The sequence below is a fragment of the Balaenoptera physalus genome, assembly GCF_965194825.1.
Source record: "Balaenoptera physalus genome assembly, chromosome: 19".
NCBI classification, from domain to species: domain Eukaryota; kingdom Metazoa; phylum Chordata; class Mammalia; order Artiodactyla; family Balaenopteridae; genus Balaenoptera; species Balaenoptera physalus.
In genome coordinates, this window is record NC_138900.1 from 11,438,914 (window position 1) to 11,458,542 (window position 19,629).

Genomic DNA, 19,629 nt, shown 5'->3' on the forward strand with positions numbered 1-19,629 from the left:
CGAGGCTTGCAGGGCCTACGGTGGCTGACTGGAGTCAAGCACGTGCAGGAATTAACACGGGGAAACCTAACTCAAGAGATCTCTGAGACAACTTCCCTTTTGTATGTCCCCGTTCTTTTCGAGAATTCCGCTCGGGGCTTGAGTTCCGTCTCCCGAATGAGTTTCAAGAGCCCGCTGCCTATTCTACCCCTCAAGGCACTGGCAAGTAAAGGCTAGCTATTTCCTCGAGAGCGGGAGGGAGCGGGACGGGTTCAGAGCGAGCTGATGCCCAGTAAAAGTCACGTTATTTGCACAGCGCCCGGCACTCTTCGCCGCTGGGTGATTCAGGATTCTCCGCCCCTCCCATCCCAATGCTACGGCCCTGGGGCCGGGAGGGCGGCGGTCTCCAGGTGCCCGGGACCCCTTGTTCCCCGCTGGAGCTCCTGGTGCCAGGCCCGGGGTGGCTTGCTTGGCATCCTTCCCCCGGGAAGTGACGGTGCACCTTCCCGCCCCGTACAGGAATGACCGTGAAGTGCCCATAAACCACCCCCGCCCGCATGGGTGGATCTTCAGTCTGATAATCCACAAGGTCTGGCGAACCCTGGGAAACGTGGGAGTTATACGGAAGGATTATTTGGGCTCATTTCCCCACTCACTCCTCCCAGATGATTTTGAAGCTATATGACAGACCTCATAGTCCATAAAAGTCTTTTTATTACACTTGGTTTGTTTCAGTCAGTACTTAAACAAGATCCACAAGTTGAATTTGTTTGCTTTGACTCTTCAGTGTCTTCATTGACATTTTAAAAGGTTCACTGGTTGCTGCGTGGAAAACGGATTACAGGGAGGTAGAGTGGAAGACAGAAGCCAGTGAGGTGGCTGTTATATGTTAATTATATTAGTAATTATTAAAAATTACTATTATAATTATATGATAATTATATTATTATATGATATCGATAATTATATGATAATTATATTATTAATTACAGCATCTGATATAGGTCAGAATCTGTCTTGAGTGTTTTATATATGTTCATTCATTTAATGCTGACAGCAGTTTTTCAAGAAGAGGCGCTACTATTATCTCCATTGTACAGAGATAAAAATGAGGCACTAAGACTTATCCAAGGTCACTCAGCCAGGAAATAGCAGGGCCAGGATTTGAACACTTGCAGCCTGACCCTGGAATCCATGTAATTTGCATCTATGCTTTGCTGCCTCTTTGACTGGGGCAGAGGGTGTGATGAGGGAAAAGTGGTCTGGTTGGAGAGGTTAATTCATCAGGGCTTAGTAATGAATTGGGAGGAAGTAGCAAGAGGAGGAAGGAGTCACGGATGACGATGAAATAATGATAGCCACCTCCCTGAGAGCACAACACCTGAGAAATTGTTCTGTGCCAGGTGCTCTCCCAAACTCTTTGCATGTGTGAACTCATTGGATCTTTATTTTTTTAATCGAAGTATAGTTGCTGACAATACTATATAAATCACATGTGTACAATCTAGCGACTCACAATTTATAAAGGTTATACTCCTTTATAGTTATTATAAAATGTTGGCTATGTTCCCCTGTTGTACAATATATCCTTGTAACTTATTTTATACCTAATAGTTTGTACCTCTTAATCTCTTACCCCTATCTTGCCCTCCCTCCCTGCACTGGACCCACTAGTTTGTTCTCTATATCTGTGAGTCTGCTTCTTTTTTGTTATATTCACTCGTTTGTTGTATTTTTCAGATTCCACATATAAGTGATATCATACAGTATTTGTCTTTCTTTGTCTGACTTATTTCACTTAGCATAATGCCCTCCAAGTCCATCCATGTTGCTACAAGTGGCAAAATTTCATTCTTTTTATATGGCTGAGTAGTATTCCCCTGTATATATATACCACCTCTTCTTTACCCATTCATGTGATGGACACTTAGGTTGCTTCCGTATTTTGGCAATTGTAAATAATGCTGCTATGAACATTGGGGTGTGTGTATCTTTTTTTTTTTTTTTTTTTTCTTTTTTGGCTGTGCAGCATGTAGGATCTTAGTTCCCCGACCAGGGATTGAACCCGTGTCCCCTTCAGTGGAAGCTCAGAGTCTTAAGTACACTGGAGGTACACTGGACCGCCAGGGAAGTCGCCACATGTATCTTTTCTTAGATCTTCACAGTGAGGGAGGAACTATTTTCAACCACAATTTACAGATGAGAAAAGAGAAGCCCAGAAGGGTTTAGTTTTGAGCCTGAGGTCACACATTTGGGAAGGGTGATGCCAGTTTCTAACTCTTAGGATATCTCGCAGCTGACTCTACAAAATCCCCAGAGGGTGTGCACGCCTTCAAGGGACAGGTAAGCGTCTACCAATCCTGCAGAAGCAATTAGGAATGGGCCCCAGGGTGGAGAGGTCTTGTTTGCGGGACCCTCACAGTAAAGTGTGCCTCAGAGTCCCTGTTTTCCTGGCTTCTCTCTCCCCTGAGCTCCTCGCAATCCCTGTACCTCTCCTTGTTTTAGCCCTGATGTCTGCACCTCTTTCCCCCACCAACCAGACTGAGGACTCACCTCTGGGTCTCCAGTTTCGCTCAGCTTGAGGCAGACATTCAGGACACCTCAATGTGAGGAATAACTGAACAAAGTCCTCTCCTTGAGTCTGAGCTCTTCTTTCTGCCTGTTTCTCCCCTCTCTTGGTGTTTCCCTGTTCTGAGAGATTCTCTCCTTCTCCCTGTACATTTCTCCCCTCTCTAATGCTCCCTGCTCCTCACATCTCTTCCCACCTCCACAATCTTCTAGAATCTTCGAGTGTATCTAAGTGACCATATTTCTTTGACAGACACCCCATTTCAATTCTGTATCTCCCAATGTATCTCTGAAAGTCTCTCCAGATCTCTCTCTTCCTTTCTCTGATATGACTGAGTCTCAGCATCTTCCTTGTTTCTGAGTGACTCCCTGAGTCTCTCCCCTGATAAAGCCCACCAGGAATGTACTAGAAGTCTGGCAAAGTTGGGTTTTATTGATTTGCTGTAGGTAAGGGTAGAGGACTGCAGAGGGAGTACTGGCTGTCTCCCCAAACACAGGGAGAGTTACAGTCTTCCCTTGGTATCCACAGGGAGTTAGTTCCGGGACCCCCATGGACACCAAAATTGACAAATGCACAAGTCCCTTATATCAAATGGTGTGGTACAGTTGGCCTTCTGTATCTGTGACAAAGTGACTTAGATCCTCCAGACAAGAGCGGGATGCCCTATTCTCACTACTGGTATGATTCCAAAGAGCAAGCTTTCAGACAGCCCATGACTAGACATTGTCTCAACTCTAGGTCCTTGGGATAAATGAACAAAAGCCGTTTTTAGAGGTTCACATTCCAAGAGAAGTCAAATGATCCCCAACCTGATTTTACAAGACATCGTGGAAAAAAAATTTTTTTTTTAATGATTTCTTCCTGGGAAGACATAAACATTCCTGATAAAATACTTGTGATTTTTTAAAATTTATTTATTTATTTATTTATTTTTGGCTGTGTTGGGTCTTCGTTTCTGTGCGAGGGCTTTCTCTAGTTGCGGCGAGCGGGGGCCACTCTTCATTGCGGTGCGCGGGCCTCTCACTATCGCGGCCTCTCTTGTTGCGGAGCACAGGCTCCAGACGCACAGGCTCAGTAATTGTGGCTCACGGGCCTAATTGCTCCGCGGCATGTGGGATCTTCCCAGACCAGGGCTCGAACCTGTGTCCCCTGCATTGATTGGCAGGCAGATTCTCAACCACTGCGCCACCAGGGAAGCCCCTTAAGTGATTTTAAAATAAAGTTTAATGGGATAATCTGTTGTTCTGGGACCAGGCACTCAACCAACAGCCCCTCAAAACACTAATGACATTGAACCAAACTTTTTTTCTTTCTAACAATGAAGGTCCAACCACTTGCTTTTCCTATAAAATGGCCCTGGGGCTATGAGTGTATTGGGGTCTCTTTCTGGGTTTCTACTTCTCCAGGGAGAGAAGTCTGTGCTTCTCCCAGTGTGTCTCCCTCGCCCTTTGAGTGTCGCCCTGTTCTTTGTTTCTCTGGTTTTTAAAAATATTAATTTTTATTTTATATTGGAATATAGTTGATTTACAATGTATTATTAGTTTCAGGTGCACAGCAAAGGGATTCAGTTATACATATGCACACATCCATTCTTTTTCAGATTCTTCTCCCATATAGGTTTTTACAAAATATTGAGTAGAATTCCCTGTGCTATACAGTAGGACCTTGTTGTTTATCTATTTTATATACAGTAGTGTATGTTAATCCCAAACTCCTAATTTATCCCACCCCACCCCCACCCCCACCTTTCCCCTTTGGTAACCATAAATTTGTTTTTGAAGTCTGTAAGTCTGTTTCTGTTTTGTAAATAAGTTCATTTGTATCTTTTTTTTTGTATCATTTTTTAACAGTCCACATACAAGTGATGTCATATGATATTTGTCTTTCTCTGTCTGACTTCCTTCACTTAGTATGATAATCTCTAGGTCCATCCATGTTGCTGCAAATGGCATTATTTCATTCTTTTTTATGGCTGAGTAATATTCCATTGTGTATATATATCACATCTTCTTTATCGGTTCCTCCATCAATGAACATTTAGGTTGCTTCCATGTCCTGGCTACTGTAAATAGTGTTGCTATGAACATTGGGGTGCATGTATCTTTTCAAATTATAGTTTTGTCCGGATATATGCCCAGGAGTGGGATTGCTGGATCATATGGTAGCTCTATTTTTAGTTTTTTAAGGAACCTCCATGCTGTTCTCCATAGTGACTGTACCAGTTTACATTCCCACCAGCCTTTAGGAGGGTTCCCTTTTCTCCACACTCTCTCCAGCATTGTTTGTAGACTTTTGGATGATGGCGATTCTGACTGGTGTGAGGTGATTGTTCTTTGTTCCTCTGGGTCTTCCTGTCTTCTCCGTCTCTAAAGTCTCCCCATCGGTCCCCAGCCTCGTTCAGCTCCGTCCCGCCCTCGGCCCCAGGCACTTGTGGCCCCTTTAAGGCGGGCCCCGCCCCTGCCCCCGCCCCGCCCCTCCGGGGTTCAGCCTTGGGTGCGTTCGGCTTCCGCTGGCACCACTCAGTCTCCAGCCTCGGGCGCAATGGCGGGGTCTGCACTGAGGGTCGCTGGGCGGCAGCTCAGTCAATACAGCGAGTCTGGAGCCCCCATCCTCCTACGGCAGGTTCGCGGTGGCTGGACCGGGGAGCGAGATTACTGGATCCTGGGTGGCGGCAGGGGCGGAACTCCTGGGTCCTTTAAATCCGGAGAGATACCCGGGCCCTGATGCCTGGATCTTTGCGGAAAGGGGTGTAGGGCTAGACTCTTGCGTCCTTTAAAGGGGAGTGATCTGGGTCCCAGGTCTGGGACCCCGATCTGGGCTTCGGGCTGGACTCTTGCTTCCATTACAGAAGAGGATGATGGGGACCCAGGTTTGGGGATGGATGAAAGTTGGGACTCATTGGTTCCGACGGAGTAAGGTGCTGGGGTCCCAGACTCCTGACTCCGGGCAGGGGGATTCCTGTAATGGCTGCTTCCTTGAAGGTGCTGTCACGCGGAACCTCTTAGCCTCAGCATCCTGAACTGATAGAATTAAACAAATACCGCTTTCTTTGAAACCTTCAGCCTTTAAGGACCAGTCACCTCAAGATCTCAACATCATGATCTTAGTTTCAATACAATTGTTCCTAGTCCTCTTCTCATTGCTTTTGGTGCTGCCTGTTGTTGAAGCAGTAGAAGCGGGAGATGCAATCGCTCTCGTTCTCAGTATTAACAGGCATTTGTGCTTGTTTGGGGGTCTATGCACGAAGGAGAAATGGACAGGTGTGACTTTAAAGGACCTCCTGAATCAAACCTTGCCCTGAAAACCTTTGTGCTGTTGAGGTTCAGAACTGAGTTTTGGTGTCTGAAAGTTCCCAAGAAACAGTAAATAGGGTAGTTTCATAGTCTTGGCTTCCCTATAAATAGGAACAAACTGATATACTATATTAAATGCAAAACAAAACGTTTTCTTCACAACAAATAATGCACTGAAAAATGCCGTCTGTAATTTGCATTTGCTAGTTAGAAAGAAGGTCAAAGAAGTGAGAAGGCTGAACTTTGCAAAAGTAATATTTCACAGTTAAAGAATTCTCAATAGGAAGAAGAAAACTCTTGCCCAGAATCCTAGGAAATTGCCACTGTATCACTGCCTTCTGCATCACTGAGGAGTCTTTTCTCCATATTTTTAATGGATTTTTGTTTTGTTATCTCCCAAGTTAATATTGTACCTAGATATTAAATACAGTTGGTCAAAAATTAAAACTTATCTCTTGGTGGGGGAAAAAGTTTAGAAAATGTATTCGTTGTATCTGACGTTGAAATGGAGAAAAGATTTAATGTAAAAAAATACTTTATATTGACATTGAAATGGAGAAGAGATTTAATGTTTAACAAAAACAAAAAAAAAATTTATATTAACGGGTAACATCTCCATGGTGAGAAGTACTATATTAAATATAAACCCATTAAGTAAAAAAAAAAAGGGGGGGGCAGGGGCTTCTGCTTCTGGATCTTAGGAAGAGAATCGAGTTGAGGCCTGGACTCCTGGGTCCACAGTAAGGGGGGTTCTGAATCTGTGCTCTCACCTGTCCCCACCCCCTTTCCAGATGTTTGAGCCCAAGAGCTGCACCTACACCTACCTCCTGGGTGACAGAGAGTCCCGAGAGGCCATTCTGATCGACCCGGTTCTGGAGACAGCGCATCGGGATGCCCAGTTGGTCACGGAGCTGGGACTACGGCTGCTGTATGCTGGTCCGTTTGGGGGCCGGGCTCCTGGGCCTGAGGGGGCGGGACCGTAGAGTGGAGTGGGAAGCTAGGAACGGGACTCCTGGGTCTGAGGGAGGAGGGGGCTGGGGGCTGGGAATCCTGCATCCTCTCAGTGCCCTCCTGGACCTGGCTCTCCTCTCTCTCCCAGTGAATACCCACTGCCATGCGGACCACATTACCGGCTCCGGGCTGCTCCGGTCCCTCCTCCCTGGCTGCCAGTCTGTCATCTCCCGCCTTAGTGGGGCCCAGGCTGACATTCACATTGAGGATGGAGACCCCATCCACTTCGGGCGCTTCGTGAGTTGGATGCTGGGTCCCTGAGAGGGTGGTGGCCTGGAGTTTTTGGACTAAAGGGAAGAGGGGGTTGGGGGGGCCTGGACTCCTGAGTCCTGGGGTAGGAGGGGCTCCAGGCCTGGGTTCCTGATCCCTGAGTTTCTGTCTCAGGGAGAAGGGCGCCATAAACCCAGGTGAAAAACTGAGCCAAGAGGCTCTGGGCAGGTGTGTCTCTGGCCCATCCCCTAAGTCAACAACATTTATGGCGTTTCGTATAACCTTGGGGCAACTCCTTTGTCCTGGAGTCTCATAAAATTTGACTGGGAGCTGGAATTACAAGGTCACGGCTGAGGGGGAGACCCAGCTCTGTCTTCCCAGAGCCACTGTTGGAGGAAGGCGCATGCAGTGAGGCAAGAGAGGAATCCAGGACGCAACATTTAAGGAGGCGCTCATTCTCAGGGTGGTGCAAAGGCAGGGCTGGTACCTTCGAGTGGGCGCCTCCTTAAATGTTGCTCCCTATAGGAGCCTGCTTGCCTCACCCTAACCCCAGCCCTGCTATTGCCTCACACAGGAATGGTCTGAAGGTTCCTACCTCCTCTCCTTTCTTTGCCACGAGCAGAATCAGCAGGTTTCCGGCCAGAATTTCAACCCAGGGCAATACGATGGGTGAGGAGGGTGCTAGGTTGCCCTCAGAGGGAGGGGAAACAGCTGGCAGGACTTTTTTCTGATCAAAGTTGCTAAAGACTTAGAGAGTTTGGCTGGCTTTGGGGCCAGTATGTCACTTGGACTTGGCCTTCAAGTTAGAAGGTTTTGCTAAACGAGACCAATTAAACTGAGTCAGATTGTTTTGTGGAAATAAAGGCTGTGTGTGGGATCCAGAGGGTTTGGCTCCACTGGTTACAGCCTCTTTATTTCAAGCCTTTTTCTGGAAGCAGGTAAAAAAGAAAATGCATTGTACATTTAGGTACACTGTACATAATAAGCAGGTGCTAACAAGCATTTCTTGGGTTGAGAAGCCTTAGAGGTGTTAGAAATGGTTGGAGTTTTGTGTCAAGAAGAGCCCTTTGTTAAACTGGATGAGTGATGTTTTCAATGAATCAACATGGAAGGGCTTAGCTGTGGAAGATTTAGCTTTAGTGCTTGGGTTATTTATTTATTTATTTATTTTTAAAATTTATTTATTTATCTTTGGCTGCATTGGGTCGTTGGGTCTTCGTTGCTGTGCGTGGGCTTTCTCTTGTTGCGTCGAGTGGGGGCTTCTCTTGTTGCGGAGCACAGGCTCTAGGTGCGTGGGCTTCAGTAGTTGCAGCACGTGAGCTCAGTAGTTGTGGCTCGCGGGCTCTAGAGCACAGGCTCAGTAGTTGTGGCGCACGGGCTTAGCTGCTCTGCAGCATGTGGGATCTTCCTGGACCAGGGCTTGAACCCGTGTCCCCTGCATTGGCAGGCTGATTCTTAACCACTGCGCCACCAGAGAAGTCCCTGCTTGGTTTTTTTAAACAGTTTTATTGGTATAATTCACAAACCATCCAGCTCACCCATTTAAAGTGCACTTACTATTCAGTGACTTAGTATATTCAGAGTTGTACATCCATCATCACAATTCATTTTAGAATATTTTCATCACTCCAGAAAGAAACCCCACACCCCTTAGCTCTCACCCCAGTGTGCCCCTCTTTCACTCTACTAACCACTAACCTACTTTCTGTCTCTATAGATCTGCCTATTCTGTACATTGCATAGAAATATGGTATCATACTATGTGTGGTCTTTGTGACTGGCTTTTGTCACTGACCATAATGTTTTCAAAGTTCATCCATGTTGTAACATGTATCAGTGTTTCATTTCTTTTTATATCAGTGTTTCATTTCTTTTTATTGCTAAATAATATTCCATTGTATGGATATATCACATTTTATTTTTTCATTCATCAGTCGATGGACATTTGAATTGCTTCCACTTTTGGCTATTATGAATTATGCCACTATGAATATTCATGTGCAAGTTTTTGTGTGGATGTATGTTTTCATCTCTCTTGGGTATATACTTAGGATGGAATTACTGGATCATTTGATAACTCTGTTTAACAATTTGAGGAACTGCCAAACTGCTATCAAAAACTGTTATCCAAAGCGTCTATACCATTTTATGTTCCCATAACCAGTTGTGTGAGGGTTCCAGTTCCTCTACATCCTTGTTAGCACTTGTTATTATCTGTCTTTATGATTGTTCAGCATTTTGTTTGGTTTTCGTCTGAGTTCTTTATAAACCTTTGGAGATGGGCACTTTTTTTCCCTCTCATTTTCCTCCTCCCACTTAAAAAATTTGAATTGTAACATGCATATTATACAGTAAAAGGGGCACATATTGCACATGTACAGCTTGGTAAATTTTAACATATGTCTGTACTTGAGTATCCACCGCCCAGATCCAGATCCAGAACATGCCCATCGCCCCAGAATTCTTCCTTGTCCCTCTTCCTGGCCATTGACAGCCCCACCAAGGGACCGTTCTGCTGACTTATTTAATCTTAGATTAGTTCTGCCTGTTCTGGACCTTATAAACAGGAACCAGTGTGTACTCTTATGTCTGCTTCTTTCACTCTACCTACTATTGTATATAATTGTAGTTCTTTCCTTTTTTGCTGTATAGCAGTGGTTGGCCAACTTTTTCTGTAAAGGACCAGATGGTAAATATTTTCAGTTTTGCAGGCCATATGGTCCCTGTTGTAACTACTTAATTTTCCTATTGGTGTGAAAGCAGCTACAGACAGTGCATGCATGAATAAGCATGGCTGGGCTCCAGTAAAACTGTATTTATGGCCACTGAAAATTTAATTTCAATAATTTTCATGTGGCATGAAATGTCATTCTTATAAAAGCAGATGGCAGGCCAAATTTGGTGTACCGACCATAGTTTGCCAACCCCTGATGTAGAGCATTTCACTGTGTGAATTGATGACAATTTATATCCATTCTCCTTTTGATGGTTGATTCTAGTTTGGGGCTATTATGAATAATGCTACTCTGAAGATTCTTGTACAAATCTCTTGGTGGACATTACTCTCAATTCCAGGGAGTGGGTTTGCTGAGTCTTAGAACTGACACATATTTAACTTTAGCAGAAACTGCCAAACAGCTTATTTTTTTTTTTAATAAATTTATTTATTTTATTTATTTATTTTTGGCTGTGTTGGGTCTTCGTTGCTGGGCACGGGCTTTCTCTAGTTGCAGCGAGCGGGGGCTACTCTCCGTTGCGGTGCATGGGCTTCTCATTGCAGTGGCTTCTCTTGTTGCGGAGCATGGGCTCTAGGCACGTGGGCTTCAGTAGTTGTGGCACGTGGGCTCAGTAGTTGTGGCGCACGGGCTTAGTTGCTCCGCGGCATGTGGGATCTTCCCGGACCAGGGCTCGAACCCGTGTCCCCTGCATTGGCAGGCGGATTCTTAACCACTGCGCCACCAAGGAAGCCCCAAACAGCTTTTTGAATTGGTTGTACATTTTATATTCACAGTGGGCCAAATTTGTATGGTTTCACTGTAGAATGGATTTTCTGTTTTAATAAGCAATGATTGAGATTTGAACATTCTAGCTCCCATGAGGGTTGGCGGATTCTGAAAGTTAGTGTTGCCTGTTAAATATAGCGATATAGAGGGGGTGCTGCTCAAGATACTAATCCCAGGTCCCCAGGATTCCTTAACCCTCTTAAAAATTATGGAGGGCCCTGAAAAGCTTTTGTTTATCAGGGTTCTATCAAGCAATATTTACTGTATTAGTTACATGTCAATTATATCTCAATTTTAAAAAAGAAATGGGAAATTCCCTGGTGATCCAGTGGTTAGGACTCTGTGCTTTCACTGTGGAGGGCCTGGGTTCAGTCCCTGGTCAGGGAACTAAGATCCCACAAGCTGCACGGTGAGGCTAAAAAAAAAAAAGAAATAAAAAATAAGTATTAGATATGCAAAACATATTTACTGTATCAGAAGTTGAAACTGAGACTTTTTTTAAAACATAAGAATCCACAAGCACACATTCCATCAGCTGTCAGAGTGATGACATCATCACAAGTCTTGGAGCTTCTGGGAAAACTGCACTGAACTCTCAGGGGAGAATGAGAGTGAGAAAGGGCAAAAGACCTCTTCACACTACTATGAAAATAGTTTTGATCTTGCAGACCCTCAGGGTTCCCTCGACTACACCACTTGGAGAGCCATTCTTTTTACAAAATCTTTGTCATATCTAACGACATAGACAATAATTCTTAAATAGTTCTGAAATCCAGCCCATGTTCAAATTTCTCCAAGTGCTTAAGAATCATTTTTACAGCTGTTTTTATGAACCAGGACCCGATCGAGGTTCACACATGGCATTTGGCTGTTAGGTCTATTGAGTCTCTTTTAATCTAGAACAGTTTCATACCCTTTCTGCCCCATGACATTGACTTTTGAAGCTCCCAGCCTGTTGTCTTGCAGAATATCCCACTTTCTGGATGCATCTGGTTGTTTCCTCCTGGTGTTATTTAACTTGTTCTTTGAAAACTTCTCTTTGCTGTTAATTGAAGTAGATTGCAGATATTTTTGTATTGGATGATAATAATAATAAATAACTTAATAATAGTTAACAAATACTGAGTGTTTTGTTTTTCACTTAGAATTGTGAGAAAGTGCATTTTCTCAGCATGTATCTCACAAAATTTTCAGAATCAAATATCACTTCCTGGCAGCAGGGAGAGGTGGGACCCGTGACTAGTGTTGGGGTGTGTGCCCCATTTATGGAGGACACCCACTACATAATTCAAGTTGATTATTCATGCTTGGGAATGTAGTCTGTCTACTGTAAAGCCTTTTTTTTTTTTTTTTTAAATTAGAAGCTGCAAATATACATTTTTGAAAAATCTTCCAAATGTTAAGGGTAAACAACAAATTCAGACTTTTAATAACTGCTGAGCAGTCCAAACAAAATATTGCTATGGCTGAACCTGGTTCTTGAGCCTCCACTGTGTCTTTTCTGACAAATAGATCTCATTAAACCTTCCTAACCACATAGTGAGATCAGAAACATTTTCCCCATTTTACAGAGAAGGGAGTGCAGGGAGGGAAAGTGACTTGCCCAAAAGTTATACTGAGAAAGTAGCTGAGCGAGGAATTGAACCCAGGAGGCCTGGTGGTTCCACTAGATCAGTGTTTTTAGAATTTTAAAACATTATTATTTTTATAATATAGCAATTATTGTGTTGGGCATTTTTTTTTTTTTTTTTTTTTTGCCTCATCACGCAGCTCATGGGATCTTAGTTCCCTGACCAGGGATCGAACCTGGGCCTATGGCAGTGAGAGCTTGGAGTCCTAACCACTGGACCGCCAGGGAATTCCCTGGGCATTTTTTAAATGCTTTACATACATGAAATAATTTAATCTTTATAATAGCCCTATGAAGTGGGGACAATTATTATGCCCATTTTACAAATGAGCAGAGAAGCCCAGAGAGGTGAAGTAACTTGCCCAAAGTCACACAACTAGTAATAGCAGAGCCAAAATTAGAATCCGTGTCACCTGGCTCCAGAGACTACTCCTAACCACTAATCCATGTGCCCTCACCAAGAGAGAAATATTTTACATCTGGATTCAGCACTGAAACCTCAGCTTCATGAAATACCACTTACCCTTCCTGTGTACAAGGCACACTGAGACTTCCCACTTTATCCCATTCCTCCCTACTCCACTCTTTATGTCTAGCCCACTTTTTTTTTTTTTGCTCATGGTTATGTCTGTGAGAGTCATCCATATTGTCACGTATAGTTATAGTTTGTTCATTCTCATCCTGTGCCTCAGTTTCCTCATCTGTAGAATGGGAACAGGAGTGGTACTTACCTCATAAGGATGTGTGTGGCCTGAATGAGTTCAGTCATGTAAAGTGCTTAGAAGAGAGCCTGGTACAGGAAAAAGGGTAATCAATGCCAGGCTTCTAAAGAGTAGGTAAATCAGACTGATGGGAGAAGAGGAAATTGCAGGGGGCAAAGAGGTGTGGAGAAGTGTGCTATTTTCTGGAAATGACTCGGGTTCAGAGTAGCTGGGGAAAGGAGGATGTTATAGGACATGGGGCTGGAAAAGTGAGCAGGCACCAGAGCAGGGGCTGAGGAGCTGGTACTCTGCCCTAGGGGCAGTGGGAGCTGGGGAAGGGTTTTGAGCAGAGAGGGACAAAATTGGATCTGGGTGATAGAAAACACCCCTCAGGGTCATGTAGGAGGTGGATTGGAGGCTGGTAGGCCAGGGAGGAGGCTGTCAGTTGGCCCAAGCAGGAGAGGCCTGAGATGGGCAGGATTATGGGGGTTGATAGAGGATAAATTCTAGATATTCCAGAGAAGAGAAAGATAAACAGGGAGGCTGATCATCAGCAAAGCCACTTGAGACACAGACTCAGTCACTAAGGGCCTAGGGGATCTTGATCTATGTGGCAAGCTGGATTGTGTTCAATTGATATTAAAATTTTGTTCAGTGTATACACATAAGACAATTATATATACCATATACCATTGACCCTTGAACAACCTAGGAAGTTAGGGGCACTGACCCTCCCCACAATCAAAAATTGGGGTATGTCTTCCAGTTGGTCCTTCTATCTGCGGTCCTTCTATCTGCGGTTCCTCTGCATCCACAGATTCACCAAACCAGATCATGTAGTACTGTAGTATTTACTACTGAAAAAAATCTGTCTATATGTGGACTTGCACAGTTCAAACCCGTGTTACTCAAAGGTCAACTGTATATACTCTAACTACTGGTTGTTTACAACTGACGTCCTTCTGATGGCCAATACCCATGCCATAACTATGGTTAAATATTTTGAACATTACTCCTGAATATCCATCCCCCTTTTTAGTTCAAAAGACTCCCATGCTTTTTGTTTAAAAAAAAAAAATTCAGAGAGTATGGAAACATACAAAATAAAAAGTGAAAGATCATCCCTCTACTACCAAAAGGTAAGGTTAATTTTGGGGGCCAGGGGATGTGATTTTTCCCACAAGATTTTGCAAGATTTGTGATTTTGCTTTACACTTGTTTTGCATTGCCCATATATTTCTATTGTAGATGAGCTAGGAAGCTGTTTGGCAGAAAGTAATGGAAAAACCCATACAGTGGCTTAAATAAATAGTTTAATTTTTTTCTATAACAGGAAATTTGGAAGAAGGTAGTTATTCTCTTTGATTTGGCAGCACCATCATTTGTGGGATTCTCTTGGCTTTTTTTCTTCATGGTTGCAAGATGGCTGCTGCAGCTCCAGCCATCACACCTTGTGTTCAGAGCCAGATGCAGTGGAAAGGGCAGGTGCCAGTCCCTTTTATCAGGAAGGGAAAAGCTTTCCCAGAAATCCTCAGGAGCCTTATCGAGATCTCATTGTCCAGAGAACTGTGCCAGAGGCCACCCAAGCTGTCAGGGAGGCTGGGAAAGTGCTTGGCGGGGCACACTGATGCCCCAGACCAAATTGGAGATCTGTGAGTGGGGAAGCTTAGAATGGATATTGGGTGTGGAAACAGAGTCTGCACATGGTGTCCTTCAACAATTAGCAGATGACTGACCTGGATGAGGATGCTAATTGGTGGGAGGGGCCTCTATTAAGAGAAGAGGAGTGATGTGTGAGTGAGAACTAACCTTTTAAGTGATTGTTAGATCATTGGGATAAAAATTTTTTCTGACAGTTGCTTCCCTGAACTGAGCGTGGGAATTTAGATAATCAGGGCTCCCTGGATGGTGTTTTTGTGCTCATGTGTCAGGGGTTCTTAACCGCAGAGTCTTTTTTTTTTTTTAATAAATTTATTTATTATTTATTTATTTATGGCTGCACTGGGTCTCTGTTGCTGCCGCCCGGGGCTTTCTCTAGTTGCAGCCAGCAGGGGCTGCTCTTCGTTGTGGAGCACGGGCTTCTCACTGCGGTGGCTTCTCTTATTGTGGAGCACAGGCTCTAGGCATGGGCTTCAGTAGTTGTGGCACGCGGGCTCAGTAGTTGTGGCGCACAGGCGTAGTTGCTCCGTGGCATGTGAGATCTTCCCGGACCAGGGCTCGAACCCGTGTCCCCTGCATTGGCAGGCGGATTCTTAACCTCTGCGCCATCAGGGAAACCCAACCACAGACTCTTAGAAGTGACTTTGAGGGGTCAGAAAGTATGTGCATCTGCGATGTTGCTAGACGCTGCTAAGCTGCCCTCTAAAACGGCTATACTGAGTTGTACTCACATCCCAGGGGATGAAAGGGTTTGCCTCAAGCACCCTAAGCAACTCTGACAACTGCCAATTTGTTAGGTGAAAAATAGGGGTTTTAGATCTCTCCTTCCCTTCCTTTCTTTTAAGGAAGATCAAACATCAGATGTTTTTTGACTATTTGTTCCCTCTACCATGAATTTCCTGGTTTTTTCTTTTGCCCATTTTTCTTTGGAGGTTCTTATTGATGCTTAGGGGCTGTTTATATATTATGACTATTCACACTTTTTAATACTTTCTTATACATGCTGCTAATGTTGTCTCTGAGTTTTTTTGTCTTGTCACTCTGATTTTTGTCTTTTTCTGTAATGAAGTTAAACTATGTGGTCACATCTGTTCCTGTTTTTCTTTATGGCCTCTGAATTTCCTATCATGCTTAGAAAAACCTTTTTTACCTCAAGATTTTATATATATAAATATATATGTATTTATAAATATATATATTCTTCTATATTTCCTTCTAGAATTTTTTGGGTTTTCTATGTTTAGATCTTTCGTTTATCGTGAATTTTGTGTTTTATTTTTGATTATAAAATGACGTGTTTTAAAAATACATAAATAAATAAAATGACATGTTTACTGTAAAAAAAAGAATACAGGAAAAGGCTAAAGAAAAAAAATATTTTGAGTTAATGAGTAAATTTTTTTTTAAGAGATGACATTGTACAAGTTGCTTTGTAACCTGTTTTTTGCACTTACTGGATAGTAAATATCTTTTCATGCCATTAAATGTTTGTGTATAGCATCACTGAATTTTATTTCAATGACAATTTTAAATGACTGTTTAGTATTCCATATTTATATTAGTGTGCTTATCTTTTTCGTACTGATTTATAAGATCTGTTTGTACATAAAGTACGCTACTATGTGGTGTATTTGTGTTACAAATATATTTTGCCACCATGTTGATTCCCTTTAAATTTTGTTTATGATGTTGCCATTCAGAAACACCAAATTTATTTATATTCAAACCACTGATCTTTCCCTTAATGATTTATGACTTTTGGGATGGATGTTCTTTTCTAACCAGAGATCATATATTTATTTGTATTTTTGTTGTTGTCACTGTTTTATGATTTTATTTTCTTGCTTGAAGTTTTTAATTCTTTGGGAGTTTACTCTGGAGTGAGGTTTGAGTCCGGGATCTAACTTCAGATTTTTTTAATCGAAAAGAGGTTATCTAGATGTGACCCTGGGATGGGATGGGGTGGGGGGCTTCTGAGTCCAGCTTCACCATGAGAGTAAAGCCACAGCCTTATTGGTGACTCTTTGTACTCTCCTTCTCTGCCAGGCCTTGGAGACCCGGGCCAGCCCGGGCCACACCGCAGGCTGTGTCACCTTCGTCTTGGATGACCACAGCATGGCCTTCACTGGAGATACCCTGCTTATCCGAGGGTGTGGGCGGACAGACTTCCAGCAAGGTCACAGGCCCCTTTCCCCAGCCCGAGATCTTAGTATGGTTATATGGGTGCCAGGGTTTTAAGTGTCAGCTGCAATAATGAATGAATGAATGTTAGACTTTTAGGGGGTCAGGATTAGATTCAAGGAGTTTAGTGCTGGAGTGGAGGAGAGTTGGGTTCAGAGGTTAGTGGTTGGGGGACAGTTAAGAGTCAAGACTGTGTGTTAGTTATTTATTGCTGTAAAGCAAATCACCCCAGAACTTAGTGGCTTAAAACAATGATTAACATCATCTCACACAGGTTTTGAGAGTTAGGACTCTGGGAGAAGCTTAACTGGATGGTTCTTGCTCAGGGTCTTGCGTGAGGTTGCAACCAAGCTGCTGGCCAGGGCTGACTGAAGGCCTGACTGGGGCTGGAGGATCCACTTCCAAGGTGGCTCACTGACGTGGCCAGTGAGCTCTTGCTGGTTGTTGGCAGGAGGCCTCAGTTCCTCACAATGCAGACTTCTCCATAGGGCTGCTTGACTGTCTTCACGACATGGCAGCTAGATTCTCCCAGAGGGAACAATCAGAGAGACAGACAGACAGAAGGCCTAATTTTTTTTTTTTTTTTTAATGAGCTTGTCTCGGAAGATAAACTCTGTTATTTCTGCCATATCCTATTTATTAGATGCAAGTCACTTGGTCCAGACCACTAAGTCAAGGCAAGGGGAATTATGTGTCACATTTTCAAGAGAAGAGTTTCAAAGTGTTCATGGGCATATTTTTAACCCCCTATAAGGGGTTTAGCTGGTGCGGGGAGGGGTGTGGAGTTTGATTCAGGGGTTTAGCTGCTGGGGGCAGTTAGATTTGGCAATTTAGCTGCTAGAAGGTTGCTAGATTCAGTGGTTTAATTGCTAGGAGGTGGTGTTACATTTGGGGTTTAGCTGCTGGGGGCAATTAGATTAAGGGGTTTCGCTGCGGGAAGGGTGTTTACTTTCACAATATCAGGGTATGAGATTTGAGTATGTGTGTGAATGTGAGGTGGACGCTAAATTGGGAGGATTTAGCTGCCTTGCAGGAGGCGGGCGAGGCTGAACGAAAGAGAAGAGACAGAGCCACAGCAAGCTGGCCGTGGGTAACCAGATCCCCAGGCTTCCTCTTTCTTCCTCTTTCCTTATCTCTCCATCTTGGTCTCTTATCTTTTTCTCTTTGAGGCTCCTAATCTCCCATTTATCCATCCCCAACACAGTCATGAGATCGAAAGATTTAGGCTGAAAGGAAAGGTGGCAGAACGTTCCAGAGAGGTTTGTCCGTCCCAACTTAGGACTCAGAGCTTCTTGTCAGAACCATGGCTCTATCCTCCTCTTTGGCCTCATGTCTTCAGTTTCTTACCTTCCCGTCCACTTTCCCTGCCCAGAATCCTTTCTTGGCATCCCCAGAGTGAGGGCATTTGGTGCTTCAGGGTCATATCCCAACCTTGTTTACAGTCATGCTGAATTCTCACCATTTCCCAATTCTTTGCCTATGCTGTTCCACCTGCCTAGAATGCCCTTCCCTCTCCTTCTTTACCCAGTCAAAGGGCTACTGGCAGAAAATGAGGGAGACGGTTTAGCTACAGTGATTTTTATCCTCTCATCCTTTTCCTGAAAGGAAGGGATTTGGGAGCTTCTCTCATCCTGTTGTTCCACTGACCTCTGAGTTTTCCCTCCCCAGGCTGTGCTAAGACCTTGTACCACTCAGTTCATGAAAAGATCTTCACACTTCCAGGAAACTGTCTGATCTACCCTGCTCATGATTACCACGGTGAGGGCTTCCTGGAGGAGGTGTGGGATTTACATAACTTACTATTTGAGAGGGAGCACCAAACCGCTGTGGCTTGCAGACTACAATTCCCAGGAACTCCTCTGGCCAAAAAGATCAAGTGCTTAGGTGTACTGAGTGTGGATGTAGAAACTATGATGCCTAGAATCCGGAAGGCATAGGCTCTCCTGGGACTTCCTTATAGAACGTAGGGAACTGTGGGAAACTACATTTCCCATAGTGCCCATTGAGGAGGGAAAGCAATCTGTTAGGCCTGGGCCGGAAAGGCACCCTGAGGCCTCCTGGGAAATGTAGTTCTGGGAGGCCCAAGGCACTGGATGGCTCAACATTCCTCCCCCTCTCTTGGCCACTAGGACTCACAGTATCCACTGTGGAGGAGGAGCGGACTCTAAACCCTCGGCTCACCCTCAGCTGTGAGGAGTTTGTCAAGGTCATGGGCAAACTGAACTTGCCCAAACCTCAGCAGATAGGTGAGCAGTTGCAGGGGAGGAGGGTGCTGGGGTCTGGATTCCTGGGTCTGAGGGAGAAGGCGCTGGGGATCTGGACTCCTGGGTCTGAGGGATGGAGGGGCCTCAGGGCCAGAACTCTAGTTTCCCAAAGAAGGACTATTAGGATTTCTGGGTCCCCAGTGGGGCATAGAGAGAGCGGGAGGGTCTGCCTGGGCCCCTTGATTTCACCCTTAGCTTCTTCCTTTCAGACTTTGCTGTTCCAGCTAACATGCGCTGTGGGATCCAGACCCCCCCTTCCTGACCCTCAGGTGCTCAAATCCAGTTAATAATGCACTAGGTGGGGTGAGGGGAGTGGTGCCATCACCAGAGCCTCTCTTCTCTTCCCCTCCCTTACCAGCCTCTCAAGCTTCATAAATAAAAAAAAATATTTTTTTTCCCTCTGAATCTGACTTCTGTTTTCTGGGGGACCCAATGGGTTTCTGGGCTGAGATGCCTGTAGTTAGTTCTGGTCCCTGGGTAGGCCAGGGAGCAAGGCAGCATAAAGGTCCTGGAAGCCTGGAAGGAGATTTTCTAACTCATAAGATAGAAGCAAACAGATATCTGGGGCAGGGTTCCTCAGCTCCTTGGATTAGAACAGTCTTGAGTTTAAACCACTTGCCCCATGAGAC

The 19,629-nt window shown here is 44.4% G+C and overlaps 2 protein-coding genes and 1 pseudogene across 5 annotated transcripts in view; 2 read left to right on the top strand and 1 right to left on the bottom strand.

The window, feature by feature from the left end:
• SRRM5 (serine/arginine repetitive matrix 5) overlaps nucleotides 1–19,629 on the bottom strand; it is a gene marked incomplete at its 3' end in the record, with an annotated part of 172,816 nt that overhangs the window by 91,693 nt on the left and 61,494 nt on the right.
• Nucleotides 35–19,403, top strand: ETHE1 (ETHE1 persulfide dioxygenase). Of its 3 annotated transcripts, none has more exons than XM_082438829.1 (7): nucleotides 35–201; nucleotides 6,633–6,777; nucleotides 6,941–7,089; nucleotides 16,602–16,731; nucleotides 18,405–18,494; nucleotides 18,866–18,982; nucleotides 19,210–19,403. In XM_082438829.1, the coding sequence occupies exons 1-7, from the start codon at nucleotides 157–159 to the stop codon at nucleotides 19,260–19,262; spliced, it is 729 nt and encodes a 242-aa protein (XP_082294955.1). In that variant the 5' UTR covers nucleotides 35–156; the 3' UTR covers nucleotides 19,263–19,403. The 3 variants fall into 3 exon arrangements, with proteins under 3 accessions (XP_082294955.1, XP_082294954.1, XP_082294956.1); XM_082438828.1 differs by lacking the exon at nucleotides 35–201 and adding an exon at nucleotides 5,021–5,170; XM_082438830.1 differs by lacking the exons at nucleotides 35–201; nucleotides 6,633–6,777; nucleotides 6,941–7,089 and adding an exon at nucleotides 5,024–5,170.
• LOC309649172 (small integral membrane protein 30 pseudogene) lies at nucleotides 5,190–6,624 on the top strand (annotated as a pseudogene). Its single transcript has one exon. The product of its transcript is annotated as a small integral membrane protein 30 pseudogene (transcript).